Raw genomic sequence first — 16415 nt, 5'->3', positions numbered from 1 at the left:
CTTTCCCTCCCCCTCCTCCCTTTATCTTCTCCCTCTTTCTCTCCCCTCCTTCCCTCCCTCGCTCTCTCCCTCCAGCTCTATCACCTCCCTCTCTTTCTTGCTCTCTCTCTCCACCCTTGCTACCTCTCTACACCTCTATCCCTCTTTCCCTCCCTCCAGCTCTCTCTCTCCTCCCTCCCTTTCTCTCTCCAGCTCTATCCCTCCCTCATCCCTCCCTCTCTCCATCTCTTTCCCTCTTCTTTCTCCCTCTCTCCCGCTCTCCCTCCCTCCCTCTCTCTTCCTCTCGCTCTCGCTCCTCCCTCTCTCTCTCCCTCCATTCCTCTCTCCCTCCATTCCTCTCTCCAGCTCTATTCCTCCCTCATCCCTCACTCTTCCTCTCTCTCTCCCCCCCCCCCTCTCTCTCTCTCTCCTCCCTCTCTCTTTCTCCATTCCTCTCTCCCTCTCTTTCCCTCCATTCCTCTCTCCAGCTCTATTCCTCCCTCATCCCTCCCTTCGTCTTCCTCCTTCATCCCTCTTCCTCTCTCTCTCTCCTCCCTCCCTCATCCCTCTCTCTCTCTCCCTCCATTCCTCTCTCCAGCTCTATTCCTCCCTCATCCCTCTCTTCCTCCTTCATCCCTCCTCCCCTCTCTCCCTCCCTCCCTCATCCCTCTCTTCCTCCTTCATCCCTCTTCCCCTCTCTCTCTCTCCTCCTCATCCCTCTCTTCCTCCTCCACTCCTCTCCCTCTTGTTTCCACGCTCCTGACCGTGAAATGCGCCCACATTCACAATTATGTCTTCAATCAGCTCCATCTCAAAGTCTGTCGGATGCCCCTCTCTGAGCGAGCGGCGGGGGGTCCCAACAGACGCTACCGGGACCTAATACCCCCCCGCCCCCCCTCTCTTCCCCACCCCCTCTTTCTCTCTCTCTCTCTCTCTCCATCCTAATGAGTGACAGATTTTTAGCGCCGCCATGTTAGCTTTTAACTTAGCAATCAGGTAGCTAGCGCGCGCCGTCCGCCCGCCGCGGCGTCGATCCCTGTTGCAAACTCAATATGATTGTGCTCTTTGAATAATTCATGCTTGTCTAATGATGTGTCAATCATCTCTGTTTTTTTGTTTTATTTATCGCTATGCACAGGTCTGTACGTCCTCCCAGCGCCGACGCCGCTTAATATTGCATGGAGCCCGTTAGCGGTTTGACACTAGCACTAGCGGGTTTTTTCTTCTTATCAGGGATGTTGGCTAACAAGTCTGGAGGAGCGAGGGAGAGGAGGAGAAAGAGAGAGCGAGGGAGGGAGAGGAGGAGAACGAGAGAGCGAGGGAGGGAGAGGAGGAGAAAGAGAGAGCGAGGGAGGGAGAGGAGGAGAAAGAGAGAGCGAGGGAGGGAGAGGAGGAGAAAGAGAGAGCGAGGGAGGGAGAGGAGGAGAAAGAGTGAGTGAGGGAGGGAGAGGAGGAGAAAGAGTGAGTGAGGGAGGGAGAGGAGGAGAAAGAGAGGGCGAGGGAGGGAGAGGAGGAGGAGAGAGCGAGGGAGGGAGAGGAGGAGAAAGAGAGAGCGAGGGAGGGAGAGGAGGAGAAAGAGAGAGCGAGGGAGGGAGAGGAGGAGAAAGAGAGAGCGAGGGAGGGAGAGGAGGAGAAAGAGTGAGCGAGGGAGGGAGAGGAGGAGAAAGTGAGAGCGAGGGAGAGGAGGAGAACGAGAGAGCGAGGGAGAGGAGGAGAAAGAGAGAGCGAGGGAGGGAGAGGAGGAGAAAGACAGAGCGAGGGAGGGAGAGGAGGAGAAAGAGAGCGAGGGAGGGAGAGGAGGAGAAAGAGAGAGCGAGGGAGGGAGAGGAGGAGAAAGAGAGAGCGAGGGAGGGAGAGGAGGAGAAAGAGAGAGCGAGGGAGGGAGAGGAGGAGAAAGAGCGAGCGAGGGAGGGAGAGGAGAGCGATTTGCAAACATTATGTGTCCAGACAGTGAAATGACCTTTTACACTGGCTCTGATCCAATATGTCGCTGAGATAGTCGCCGTGTTTGTGTGTTGTTTTCTGGTCGCTGTGTTAAAGGTTCACTGTGTAACTTTTCCGGCGGAAGTCTCGACATCGTGGCATGCTTGTTTCCATGGCGATGTTATTGCTTTGTCTGGAATTTTCCGCGGTATGGCGTTAAGCTCATGTATCCTCCAGGAAAGTGAGCAGGTGACGCCAGGAAGGCCACGTTACAGGTCAGATCTGTGGAGAGGCGACCCAGTTCTCGATATAATGTGTTTGAAGCCATGCAGTGTATTTATTGAAAGAAAAATTTGTTTAATGTCATACAGTGGAACATTCTAGGCATTGTCTCCATGGAGATGTTATTACTTTAAATATATGCCATAAAATGTATCTAATGTTTATTTAATTACGACTGTTATTATGAGCCTCTGCACAGATCTGAGCTGTAACTTGGCCTAAGACAGCACAACACAAGAACTAAACCAGGACTAAACCAGGACTAAACCAAGACTTAACCAGGACTAAACCAGGACTTAACTGAGACTAAACCAGGACTAAACCAGGTCTAAACCAAGACTAAACCAGGACTAAACCAGGTCTAAACCAAGACTTAACTAGGACTAAACCTGGACAAAACCGAGACTAAACCAGGACTAAACCAAGACTTAACTAGGACTAAACCTGGACAAAACCGAGACTAAACCAGGTCTAAACCAAGACTAAACCAAGACTAAACCAAGACTAAACCAGGACTAAACTAGGACTAAACTAGGACTAAACCAGGACTAAACCAGGACTAAACCAGGACTAAACCAAGACTAAACCAAGACTAAACCAAGACTAAACCAAGACTAAACCAGGACTAAACCAGGACTAAACCAGGACTAAACCAGGACTGTACAACCTCCTTAAACTCCAACAGAAATAGAACATCTTGATATGAGCTCATAGTTGTCAGTTCTTCATCACTGCGCTCTTCTTCCTCACACCTGGAGCTCAGGAGCCTGTGCGTGGCCCTCCTGTGCCCAGGCCGCGGGTGCCTCGGTGGGGTGTGGAGCAGCCTGGCACACCCCCCCCCCCTCTGGTTGTCAGTGGGAGAGTTCTGAGCCCGTTTGTCTTTGAGCAGAGGAGATGTGTTCACGCTGCTACGGAGAGACGCTAACTGTGAATGCTAAAACGGCGCGCAGCGTGTGTACAGTACGACGCACGCTACGGGGAGGAAGTAAGACGCCGGAATCTTAGCGGGGTAGTCACTGCAGTGCGCCGGGTTAGCACGTCTAGTCAAAATATTTGGGTTTCTCAATTCTCAGCTCTCGACTCTTTGAAAAAACCTTACGCAAATCCAATTCTCAGCTCGACTTGTGGTACGATCTTTGAAAACCTGGCACAGTTTTAAACGGATTGGAGGCAAAATAAGATGTAACGTTATCGATCTCAGAGTGAAGAGATGTACGCGCAGATAAAAAGTGAAAGAAAAATATCAAATCTGTAAAGTGGACAAAACGTTTTAGAGTGAGGACGTTCCACCGTTTCTACTGCCTTATGTCTTTATCTGAAGGGAGGAGCTAATGACACTGAAGCTAAAAACACATATTGTCTACAACAGGGGTGTCCAAACTACGGCCCTGGGGCAAAATGCGGCCCTCAGACTGATTTTTATTGGTCCTCAGTTGATTTGACCCAATTGACAGAGACATTGTACCTTTAATAAGACTTTTTATTATTATTATTTTTAGCTCTTTGTCACGATGCAATGTGATGTTATTCAGGTTATAGAAGTAAATCTCTTCAATTTGTCGTAAAAAAAACCCAAAAACTTCCTGATCAGTTGGGTCAGTTTAGGATGAGGCAAGACGACCGACAAAAATTCATCTGAGGGCCAGATTTTGCCCCTGGGCCGTAGTTTGGACAGCCCTGCCATAGATGTTATTGTTCTCCCTAGAATGTTCCGCAGTATGGCATTAAACTCATTTATGCCTCTGCAGGAAAAGGAGGTGAAGCCACTACGTTATTTTACAAGTCAAATCTGTGGAGTAGTGATTATGCTAATAGTAAGAATGCTTATTTTTGAAGTGCTTTTGAGCAATAAAAACACAGTAATTGACTAAATAAATCGAACCGACGACCTTCAGATCAGTGGACAGACGCTCTACCGACTGAGCCACTGTCGGCGTCAACGTGGCAGCGTTCCAAAACCTTCATTAAAAACCAAAAAAAAACCTTCTCGTTCATGATCTCTGCATCGTGAACGTCGCCCGGACTAACACGGCGCTATAGTCTCTGATCAGGTGGGGCCGGAGATGAGGGGGAGGTGGGGGGTCCGATCGGGGCACTTGACAGCGCAGTGGGGGTCCCGGGCTGTGAAGTTGGTTAATCCTGAAGAGCAGAGGATTAGCGCAGCGGGAGGAGAGCGCGCCAGCAGGGGGCAGAACAGGCAGGGCTGGACACTGTCACCACGACGACAAATGTCATTTTTAGCTTAAAGGATCCGGAGAGACGACGCACGGACATACGGACCGGATATTTACCTGAGATGAGTAAATTTGTGCGTTTTTCCGAAGTGATTTGGTCAGAATATTTCGCAGGATGTTTTAGGATCAAAAATAAATGTATTGGCAACTTGTCAAAAATCACAATTTGCTTCAACAACAACAAAAATGTAAATATGAGCGAAACAGTATAAGCAAAAACGTGTAACCATTTAACAGTTTTCACACTGGATTCACTACCATAAAGCCTCTCTTAACGTAAAGCCGCACTATGTAACTTTTCCGGTGAGGTGCCCGCCACATTCTGGTCTCCATGGAGATGTCTCGGTCGCGAATGTTCCCCAGTATGTCATTAAACTTCTCCATCTGTCATCATTTATTCAATTACAGTGCTTTTATTGCTCGTTCTTACAGCGCTTCTCCGCAGATCTGACCTGTAACTTGTCTCCGGGGACATAAATGAGTTTAATGCCATATTGTGGAACATTCCAAGCAGAACAATAACATCTCTGTGGAAACGAGCTGATGTTTTGCCGCCTTTAACCTGCTTGATTTAATGCAGACACGGCGACAGTAGCTCAGTTGGTTGAGTGTTTGTCCAGTGTGCTGAAGGTTAGCGGTTTGAATCCCGGTTTCGACGTAAACATCACTGGTTGAGCGGTTACAGCCACTGATCCACAGGTTGGCGGTGTGATTCCAGCTCCCACAGATGAATACTTTGGTTGTGTCCTTGGGCAAGACACTTAACATGCACAGGAGACAAAGAAACAGATAAGAAAATGATAAACGTGGCACAAAGAAAAGGACGAGAAACAGAAATAAAATAATGATCAGATTGGGGCGGGTTGAGGGGGCAGGATGAGGGGGGCGGGTTGAGGGGGCAGGCTGAGGGGGGCAGGTTGAGGGGGCGGGATGAGGGGGCAGGTTGAGGGGGCGGGCTGGGGTCTTACAATGAGCTAATGTTTTATTATTGCGCAGGTAAAATGAATGAATGAGTGAGTTTAGTTATGACGTTATCACTAGTTTTGACATTTTGAGGGTTGAGTCTCCATTCTTTTATTTACTTTTTCCCTTTTTTCCTTCCTTTCCTTTCCTTTCTTCCTTCTTTTTCCTCTTTTCCTTTTACGTTTTTCTTTGAATTAATAATTACATAACCTTCCCCACATCATTTCTGCCCTATACACACACTAATACTATTTTGTGTGCGTTTTCGTGTGGGGCAAGTGATGTCTAAAGTGCATTAAAGGGGCTTTTTTTGTGAGTATTTCTACTTGTTGGTGCACGTGTGAGTGGTTCCTTGATGTAAAACGCTTTGAGTGTCTTAAAAGTGGAAAAGCGCTATATAAAAATGTGACCAGTTACTGCACACGAGTTCATTCTTTCTTCTTTATTTGTCAGAAACCATGTATAAATTCATTAATCTTACAAAATAAAAGATGTTTTGTGCCAGATTTAGCTACGGCTGCGTTCGCTCTGCAGTCCCTGAGCAGGATTATTAAAAGTACACAGTTTTAGTTTCAGTTTCATGCCATACTGTAGAAAAAATCCAATACAAGCCAAAACAATAACATCTCTTATCAGGGCCGGTCCCAGCTTTCAGGGGGCCCTAAGCTGAATGTGTCTCTGGGGCCCCCTCCTGGTGATTCAGCTGTTGGTGATTCACATTTGACACATTCTGACTCAGCTCTCGTCACTTTGACCAGTTTGTTTTTGTTTTTATCTGAACAACATCAGACTGAAAACATCCAGAATGTCACAAAAACGACCACAGTCACAAGAACAGAACACAAACATACAAGGGGGGTCAAGATTTTTTTAATTTTAGACATTTTCTCTTTGTCTCTGGTGGATTTTAATGTGTTCCAGTTGGCGACAGTCGGTTTAAATTTACATTATGTCGGGTCCTTGCTCCGGTGTAAACACAGAGCTGCCCTCACCTCTGCCCGACTCAAAAACAAAAGTAGCAGCAGCAGATATTTTACTACTATAGATATAAAACAAATGTAATAGTTGTGAAGGGATATTTAGGCTGCTATAAACACACAAGCTCTGTGTCCAATAAAACTTGATATATTATAGTAATTTCTATATAAATGAATGGGTTCTTAGGGGGCCCCCTGCTGGCCTCGGGGCCCTAAGCAGCTGCTCCGTCTCCTTAAAGTCTGAACCGGCCCTGATCTCTATAGAGACAAACTGATGATGCGCCCTCCATTTCAAAAGTTACATAATTTTCATATAAACAAATTGTACTTTATGTTACGGCTTAATATTGCTGAAGTGTTGCCGTGTCGACCACAGGACCCCAGTGCATCATGGGAGACAATAAGGAGAGCGTGGTATTCGCCGGAGTCAGCCCCACAGACAGAACAGAGATCACTGCGTCTAAAAGCGGCTGTTCTGATCCGAGCACGGTACAGTCTGTGCAGCACACGACTCGCAGGACGATTACACTCACTGTTCTTTTCAGCAGCACTTTGGACTTTAGTCGCTACTTAAGCAAAAAAAAAAAAGAAAAAAAACGTAATTGTTCCATTTTAAAGAGTTTATAAAGACAGTAATAACCAAAATGAAGGCATAAACCTCATTAAAGATGCATTGTGTGACATTTTGGTAGAGGGTTCTCCACCTTTTTGTCTCTGGATGGTGCTACCAGGCCAAGTTACACATCAGATCTGTGGAGAGGCAAATCCATAATGCTTTTCAGTGTAATTTCAGCGGCAAAAACACCTATAAAGAAATAAACGCAAGATAAATAAGAATCCTGGTTTAGTCCTGGTTCAGTCCTGGTTCAGTCCTGGTTTAGTCCTGGTTCAGTCCTGGTTCAGTCCTGGTTCAGTCCTGGTTCAGTCCTGGTTTAGACCTGGTTTAGACCTGGTTTAGTCCTGGTTTAGTCCTGGTTTAGTCCTGGTTTAGACCTGGTTTAGTCCTGGTTTAGACCTGGTTTAGTCCTGGTTTAGTCCTGGTTTAGTCCTGGTTTAATCCTGGTTTAGACTTGGTTTAGACCTGGTTTAGTCCTGCTTTAGACTTGGTTTAGACCTGGTTCGGTCTTGGTTCAGTCCTGGTTTAGTCCTGGTTTAGACCTGGTTTAGTCCTGGTTTAGTCCTGGTTTAATCCTGGTTTAGACCTGGTTTAGACCTAGTTTAGTCCTGGTTTAGTTCTGGTTTAGACCTAGTTTAGTCCTGGTTTAGTCCTGGTTTAATCCTGGTTTAGACCTGGTTTAGACCTAGTTTAGTCCTGGTTTAGTTCTGGTTTAGACCTAGTTTAGACCTGGTTTAGTCCTGGTTTAGTCCTGGTTTAATCCTGGTTTAGTCCTGGTTTAGACCTAGTTTAGTCCTGGTTTAGTTCTGGTTTAGACCTAGTTTAGTCCTGGTTTAGTCCTGGTTTAGTCCTGGTTTAGACCTAGTTTAGTCCTGGTTTAGTCCTGGTTTAGTCACTGTCAACTACACTCAAACTCAAAACATCTATTGTTTACAGTTTCACAGAACAAAGAGAACAATAGGACCAGGATGCCAGGAATAAGTGTGAAATCACTCCTGAGGGGCTTGAATGACTGTGCGAAGTGTGACTCAGGCACAGTGCACACTTAGAGTAGCACTAGAGACCTCGCCTTCGTACAGAAACTTTAAACAATAGGTGTTTTACGTTTCAGTGTCGTTAGCTCCTCCGTCAGACAGATATAAACCAGTGTCCAGCAGGAATCAAACCTGGACGACCGACGGATTACACCGATATCGACCGAAGAACTGAAACTGAAACCAAAAAAACTGAAACATCAACACGTTTCAGATCATGTTTGTACAGATTTAAATAGCGTTTTTTTTATGCAGAATAAGACAAAAAGAGGAAAACTATGGTGGTTCAAAACTTACATCCATTCAAATTTCGTCAGCGTTTAATCTTGCAGCTGTAGAACACGACGCAGCTTCATTACCGCAGTGCATTATGGGACGAGGAGAAAGCGGGAGAGCGTGGGGTGAGGGGGTGTCCGATGAGAACGGTTTGACGGCTTTTCACAAACTCACCGGGGACCCCACTATAAGCCCCTCTCATCTCCACGGGGCTGAAGCGCTGCCGGCCTGCCCGTCCTCGCTGCTCCTCGGTGGGGTGCCAGGCCTGGGAGTCCTGGGGCAGTGCAGCAGCGGGAGCCTTCACTCTTATCAGTGTCACGGAGAGGTTGATATTCACCCGCTCGGGGCTAAAGGGGGCGCTGCTGCGTAAAGGAGCGGGAAGTACGGACTCTTCATGAAGGTATCTGAGCATTTATGGTAAAAATTTGACTATTTTTACAATGAAAATGAGTAAAAAAGTAGCAAAAAGCAAAAAAAAAAGTGTGAATAACTGTACGTGTTCACCATAAACTATATATATAACTCTGGCTCCAATTGACTTTCTATTGAAATTGGCCTTAAATGTTCGTATTAACCCGCTCTACATGATCCTGGTGTTTTTATTTCACTATTTTGTCCGTAAATCAAGATATGAACATCATCAGGCGCCTTCTTTCTCCGAGGTCGCTCCCATTGGCTCGACAGTGGCTCAGTCGGTAGAGCGTTTGTCCACTGATCTGAAGCTTGGCGGTTCGATTTAATTATCCGATTACTGTGTTTTTATTGCTCAAAAGCACTTCAAAAATAAGCTGATTCTTACTATCAGCATGGGCGCTTCTCCACAGATCTGACCTGTAACTTAACCTAGTGGCTTCACCTGCTTTTCCTACAGTTGTCCAAACTACGGCCCTGGGGCAAAATGCGGCCCGCAGATGAATTTTTGTCGGCCCTTATGGCTCGTCCTAAACTGGCTCAATTGTTCAGGAAGTATTTTTTTTACTACAAATTGAAGAGATTTGACTTCTATAACCTGAATAACGTCTAACTCTAAGTTCGAATCCCGCTCTCAACATAAACATAATTGGTTAAGCAGTTAGGATTTGGACAACGCTGCTGCTGTCGTCGTGTCCTTGGGCAAGACACTTAACCCACCTCGCCCCCAGTGTCTGCGTAAAGTGCTTCGAGTGTCTGGAAGGTGGAAAAGCGCTGTATAAAAATGTGACTATTTACGATAACGGGCTATCTGGGATTTGCACGGTTAGCTGTGTGTTCACCCGTAGCAATAAGACGATTATGTGATGCTAACGCTAGATTTACACGTGTAGCGCTAAAATTCAGTTCTACACATTATAATCCGGGCTGGTTTTCGTCGAAATACTTAAAGTGCCATTATTACGCTATGCTGTTTTGTTCACACATGTTTAACACACAAATCCTGCATATTTAGGTGTGTTTTTTAGTTTTTCTGTCAACGGAAAACACTCTGTTCCACCTTGTGATGTCATCATGTGGCAATACAGGAAGTGCACCGCTGTGTTTTTAAACTCCACACATCTTCACTAGAATCATTTGGATGATTTCAGCTTTTTTCCCCAAAATAAATGTACTCTCTCTCTCTCCCTGATATTTCTGCTATATCAGCCATGCTCCATCTCCACCGCGGCAGCAAAACCATGAGCCTCCTCAGTCTGTCCATCTTCTCTTCTTCACTATGTTCTTTTCTTTGTATTATTATTATTATCATCCGTAAGGTCGAGGTCAAACTTGTGATTGCGTCTCATTAAAATACACGTTACACAAACCTTAAAGGGATACTTTTCTTACCTGCTGGAGTTGTCTGGAATGTTCTGCAGTGGGGCATTAAACTCGTCTATCTTGCGTTTATTCAATTACGTGCATTTTACCGCCGTATCGGTCCTTGAAAACGTAACATTTTTTACAGTTAGCGAGCTCGCCTTTACGCAAATCTGACTGTGGAGGCGATAACGTCTCCACGGCGACGAACAAGAAGCGAACTGTCCAACAGAAAAATGACGTAGTGCGTCTTTAAAGGGCCCATAAAACACGACTTCAGGTCTGTTTAGTGTTTAGCTAAATAGAGATGATCAAAATCTACACATTGAGTGCAGTTATAAAGGTTTTTCTTCACCCTCTTCACTGTGTCCACTTTTGTTTTTCGCTCACTCCTCCCCTCTCCTCTTTCACTCGCTCGTCTTTCGCTCTTTCGCTCTCTCTCTCTCTCTGGATGGAGTGCATTTCCTGCTCCCAGAGGCCTTTGCAGTACCTCGGTGTACATTTTGTCTGGAGGGCACAAGAAGATTGGGCCAGAATCAGACGTCTCTGTTAGAATTCTGTCCACGCCTGTCTCCTCACCTCCCGCCTCCCGTTTCCTCTTTTAAGCAATCATCTTTCCCTCTTTCTTTCTCTTTCCTTTCCTGTCATTTTGTCTGTCTCTGGTTCTCCTCTCGTTCTCTCTCGTTCACTCTGTCTATCCATCTATATGTGTCCTATTCTTCATTCTTGTCTCTATCACCTTCACCCTTGAATTTTCGCTTTTAAACACTCTGCATCCCCCTTTCTCCCTCTCTCCTCTTCTGTCTCTTCTTTCTCTTTCTCTCTCCATCTTTCCACCTCTCCCTCTCTTCCTCTCTCTCCCTTCTTATCTCCTCACCTTCCTCCTTAAGTTCTCCCCACAATCTCTTATTCCTCCCTCTCAACTGTCACTCTCTCTCTCTATGTCTGTGCTTGTCTCTTCACCTCCCCCCGTCTAGTCTGCTCTTTCTTGATTCCTCTCTTTCTTGTCTCTATACTTTTTTCTTTGTCTTCCCTCCCTGTTCCCCTCTTTCTCTTCCATCTCTTCTTTTTCTTTGTCTCCCCAGTCTAACATTTAAATTCTCTCTTCCACCCTCCCTCTTCCTTCCTCCTCACCCCCTCCTCTTTTCTCTCTCCATCTCCTTCCTTTCTCTCCCCTCTTCCTCTCCTTATTTTCAACTCTCTTTGTCTCAGCTCACTATTTCCCTCCTCCTCTGTCTCTCCATCATTGTCCCCCTCTATATACCCCCTCTATACCAGCTCATCTGTCTGTCTACCTCCCTCGCCCCCTCTCTTCTTCCTCCTTTTTCACCCCCTCTACCTCCCCCTCTTTTCCCCTCACTTATTTCTCTCTCCCTCTCTTGTCTCTTTGAGTCCACACTTGGAGCAGAACAGTGATGCGATGTCTGTCTACGTCCCCCCCCCTCTCCTCTCTCTCCTCCTCTCTTCCCTCTTTTTTCTCTCCTCCCTCCCTTCTCTCTTCTCACTTCTCTCAGGACAGTGATGTGGTCTCTCCTCCCCTCTCCCCCTTTCTTTTCTCTTCTCCCTCTCTTCTCATGACGGTGATGTGGTCTCTCCCCTCTCTCTCTCCTCTCTCGCCCTGTCTTCCCTCTCTCCCCTCTCTCCTCCCTCCCTCCCTCCTTTTTCTCAGGACAGTGATGTGGTCTCTGTCTACCTCTCTCCTCTCTCCTCCCCTCTCTCCCTCTCTCCCCCTCTCCCCCTCTCTCCTCCCCCCTCAGGACGTTGATGTGGTCTCTGTCTACCTCTCTCCTCTCCCCCTCTCCCCCTCTCTCCTCTCAAGACGTTGATGTGGTCTCTGTCTATCTCTCTCCTCTCCCCTCTCCCCTCTCCCTCTCCCTCTCTCCCCCTCTCCCCCCCCCCTCCTCAGGACGTTGATGTGGTCTCTGTCTACCTCTCCCCTCTCCCCCTCTCCCCCTTTCTCCTCCCCCCTCAGGACATTGATGTGGTCTCTGTCTACCTCTCTCTCCTCTCCCCCCTCCTCAGGACATTGATGTGGTCTCTGTCTACCTCTCTCTCCTCTCTCCTCTTTCCCTCTCTCTCCTCCCCCCTCCTCAGGACGTTGATGTGGTCTCTGTCTACCTCTCTCTCCTCTTTCCCTCCCTCCCTCTCTCCCCCTCTCCCCCTCTTTCCTCCCTCCTCCTCAGGACGTTGATGTGGTCTCTGTCTACCTCTCTCTCCTCTCTCCTCTTTCCCTCCCTCCCTCTCTCCCCCTCTCTCCTCCCTCCTCCTCAGGACGTTGATGTGGTCTCTGTCTACCTCTCTCCTCCCCTCTCTCCCTCTCTCCTCCTCTCTCCTCCCCCCTCCTCAGGACATTGATGTGGTCTCTGTCTACCTCTCTCCTCTTTCCCTCTCTCCCCTCTCTCTCCTCCCTCCTCAGGACGTTGATGTGGTCTCTGTCTACCTCTCTCTCCTCTCTCCTCTCCCCCTCTCTCCTCCCTCCTCAGGACGTTGATGTGGTCTCTGTCTATCTCTCTCCCCTCTCCCCCTCTCTCCCCCTCTCTCCTCCCCCCTCTCCCCCTCTCTCCTCCTCTCTCCTCCCCCCTCAGGACGTTGATGTGGCCTCTGTCTACCTCTCTCCCCTCTCCCTCTCTCTCCCTCTCCCCCTCTCTCCTCCCCCCTCAGGACGTTGATGTGGTCTCTGTCTACCTCTCTCCTCCCCTCTCTCCCCCTCTCCCCCTCTCTCCTCCCCCCTCAGGACATTGATGTGGTCTCTGTCTACCTCTCTCCTCTCTCCCTCCCTCCCCCTCTCCCCCTCTCTCCTCCCCCCTCCTCAGGACGTTGATGTGGTCTCTGTCTACCTCTCTCCCCTCTCCCTCTCTCCCTCTCTCCCCCTCTCTCCCCCCTCCCTCTCTCCCCCCTCCTCAGGACATTGATGTGGTCTCTGTCTACCTCTCTCTCCTCTCTCCTCTTTCCCTCCCTCCCCCTCTCCCCCTCTCCCCCTCTCTCCTCAGGACGTTGATGTGGTCTCTGTCTACCTCTCTCCTCTCTCCCTCCCTCCCTCTCTCCCCCTCTCCCCCTCTCTCCTCCCCCCTCCTCAGGACGTTGATGTGGTCTCTGTCTACCTCTCTCCCCTCTCCCTCTCTCCCCCTCTCCCCCTCTCTCCTCCCCCCTCAGGACGTTGATGTGGTCTCTGTCTGTCCATCTCTCTCCTCCCCTCTCTCCCTCTCTCTCCTCCCCCCTCCTCAGGACGTTGATGTGGTCTCTGTCTACCTCTCTCCTCTCTCCTCTTTCACTCCCTCCCTCTCTCCCCCTCTCCCCCTCTCTCCTCCCCCTCCTCAGGACGTTGATGTGGTCTCTGTCTACCTCTCTCCCCTCTCCCTCTCTCCCCCTCTCCCCCTCTCTCCCTCTCTCCTCCCCCCTCAGGACGTTGATGTGGTCTCTGTCTGTCCATCTCTCTCCTCCCCTCTCTCCCTCTCTCTCCTCCCCCCTCCTCAGGACGTTGATGTGGTCTCTGTCTACCTCTCTCCTCCCCTCTCTCCCTCTCTCCCCCTCTCTCCTCCCCCCTCCTCAGGACATTGATGTGGTCTCTGTCTACCTCTCTCCTCCCCTCTCTCCCTCTCCCCCCTCTCCCCCTCTCTCCTCCCCCCTCAGGACATTGATGTGGTCTCTGTCTACCTCTCTCTCCTCTCTCCTCTTTCCCTCTCTCCCCTCTCCCCCTCTCTCCTCCCCCCTCAGGACATTGATGTGGTCTCTGTCTACCTCTCTCCTCCCCTCTCTCCCTCTCTCCTCCTCTCTCCTCCCCCCTCCTCAGGACGTTGATGTGGTCTCTGTCTACCTCTCTCCCCTCTCCCTCTCTCCCTCTCTCCCCCTCTCCCCCTCTCCCCCTCTCTCCTCCCCCCTCCTCAGGACGTTGATGTGGTCTCTGTCTATCTCTCTCCTCTCCCCTCTCTCCTCCCCCTCTCCCCCTCTCCCTCTCCCTCTCTCCCCCCCTCCTCAGGACATTGATGTGGTCTCTGTCTACCTCTCTCTCCTCTCTCCTCTTTCCCTCCCTCCCCCTCTCTCCCCCTCTCTCCTCCTCCCCCCTCAGGACGTTGATGTGGTCTCTGTCTATCTCTGTCCTCTTTCCCTCTCTCTCCCCCTCTCTCCTCCCCCCTCAGGACGTTGATGTGGTCTCTGTCTACCTCTCTCCTCCCCTCTCTCCCCCTCTCCCCCTCTCCCCCTCTCCCTCTCTCCTCCCTCCTCAGGACGTTGATGTGGTCTCTGTCTACCTCTCTCTCCTCTCTCCTCTCCCCCTCTCCCTCTCTCCCCCTCTCTCCTCCCCCCTCAGGACATTGATGTGGTCTCTGTCTATCTCTCTCCTCTTTCCCTCTCTCTCCCCCTCTCCCCCTCTCTCCTCCCCCCTCAGGACATTGATGTGGTCTCTGTCTACCTCTCTCCTCTCTCCCTCTCTCCCTCTCTCCCCCTCTCCCCCTCTCTCCCCCCTCCTCAGGACATTGATGTGGTCTCTGTCTACCTCTCTCTCCTCTCTCCTCTTTCCCTCCCTCCCTCTCTCCCCCTCTCCCCCTCTCTCCTCCCTCCTCCTCAGGACGTTGATGTGGTCTCTGTCTACCTCTCTCTCCTCTCTCCTCTTTCCCTCCCTCCCTCTCTCCCCCTCTCCCCCTCTCTCCTCCCTCCTCCTCAGGACGTTGATGTGGTCTCTGTCTACCTCTCTCCTCCCCTCTCTCCCTCTCCCCCCTCTCCCCCTCTCTCCTCCCCCCTCAGGACATTGATGTGGTCTCTGTCTACCTCTCTCTCCTCTCTCCTCTTTCCCTCTCTCCCCTCTCCCCCTCTCTCCTCCCCCCTCAGGACATTGATGTGGTCTCTGTCTACCTCTCTCCTCCCCTCTCTCCCTCTCTCCTCCTCTCTCCTCCCCCCTCCTCAGGACGTTGATGTGGTCTCTGTCTACCTCTCTCCTCCCCTCTCTCCCTCTCTCCCTCTCTCCCCCTCTCTCCTCCCTCCTCAGGACGTTGATGTGGTCTCTGTCTATCTCTCTCCTCCCCTCTCTCCCCCTCTCTCCCCCTCTCCTCCCCCCTCTCTCCCCCCTCAGGACATTGATGTGGTCTCTGACATGCTCGAGCAGAGACAGTCCTCATCGTGGCTCCTAATGGCCCTGCAGGTCCCAGGTTGTTCCACACAGGTAGAGAAAATTGAAAAGTTGGCTTGGCTTTATTATAATCGGGGTCGGAGGAGGATGTAAATGTCCAGTTGGGAGGTCAGTAATTGAATTAATCTCATCTGAAGTAATCGGGACAATGTGGTCCGCTCGTGCGTGGACTTACTTGGATTATGGTCTGACATGGAGAATCTGAGCCTCGACTACGACTCAGGGAACATGAGGAGGAACAAAGGAGCAGAACAATCTCATGTTTTTGGTCCAGTTAGGTAGTACTCAGGTACATTTACTCAAGTATATAGAAGTTGTACTTTTCAGAGTACTTTCCTAGCAGCATACTCCTATACTTCTTATTTTTATTGAAGTATTTAAGTATTAAGTGAACATTTTGGTTACTTTTCCCACTGTGAGTAAGTCTCATTTTGTGTCTGTCCTTTGAAAATACCAGATTTTGTCCATTATCTCAAATTACATTTACTTCAAATTATAAATCGGGTGTTACTTACTCTTTAGGTGACTCTTTCTTGGGTAGTAATTTTACTCTTCAGTCATTTCTTGGCCTACTACTTTGTACTTCTTGAGTTATATTATGTTGAAGTAGCGTTACTCTTACTTCTGTGCAACTTTTGGCTACTGTACCAGCTCTGCTTTTTTGGTCACTTTGCAAATAAATAAACGGCCGACCATTGCTGCCATGTTGCTGTTGTTGGAAGATGCAGTAAATACCGTAAATTTCGGACTATAGAGCGCACCTGAATATAGGCCACACCAGCTAAATTTGAAAAGAAAATCACTTTTGTACACATAGAATCTGCATATTTTTATGTCGAAACATGAGATATTTACACAAAAAAACAGTACACGGATTTCTTTATTTTTAAGACATGCTTTTTTAAAAACTGTGCCTGACACCATCAATACGAGAACATATGAACGTACCTGCATGTTTAGAAAATAAAACAGTCGCTACACAGACCATCTGCTTTTATTTTCTCTTTTTACATTGTCTAAGTTCTTCCTGCTGCCGCCTCCAACGTTCATCGATTCATTGATGGAAAACTTACATTTAGTGGCTCTATTTCCTTTTTTAATATCAAGTTTACGTTTAGTGGCTCTATTTCCTTCTTTAATACCAAGCTTACGTTTAGTGGCTCTATTTCCTTCTTTAATACCAAGTTTACGTTTAGTGGCTCTATTTCCTTCTTTAATACCAAGTTTACATTTAGT

The 16415-nt window shown here is 48.7% G+C and overlaps 1 protein-coding gene across 1 annotated transcript in view; it reads left to right on the top strand.

Annotated features, from left to right (window-relative positions):
- LOC117392565 (kelch-like protein 29) overlaps nt 1-16415 on the top strand; it is a 566396-nt gene that overhangs the window by 473731 nt on the left and 76250 nt on the right. The window contains exon 11 of the mRNA XM_055232188.1: nt 6735-6847. Coding sequence (XP_055088163.1) covers nt 6735-6847 — 113 coding nt within the window. The remainder of the gene's footprint in view (nt 1-6734; nt 6848-16415) is intronic.

The sequence above is a fragment of the Periophthalmus magnuspinnatus genome, chromosome 24 (genome assembly GCF_009829125.3).
Source record: "Periophthalmus magnuspinnatus isolate fPerMag1 chromosome 24, fPerMag1.2.pri, whole genome shotgun sequence".
NCBI lineage: Eukaryota > Metazoa > Chordata > Actinopteri > Gobiiformes > Gobiidae > Periophthalmus > Periophthalmus magnuspinnatus.
Note: the sequence above shows the minus strand (reverse complement) of the source record. Positions and strands in the feature narration are given on the sequence as shown.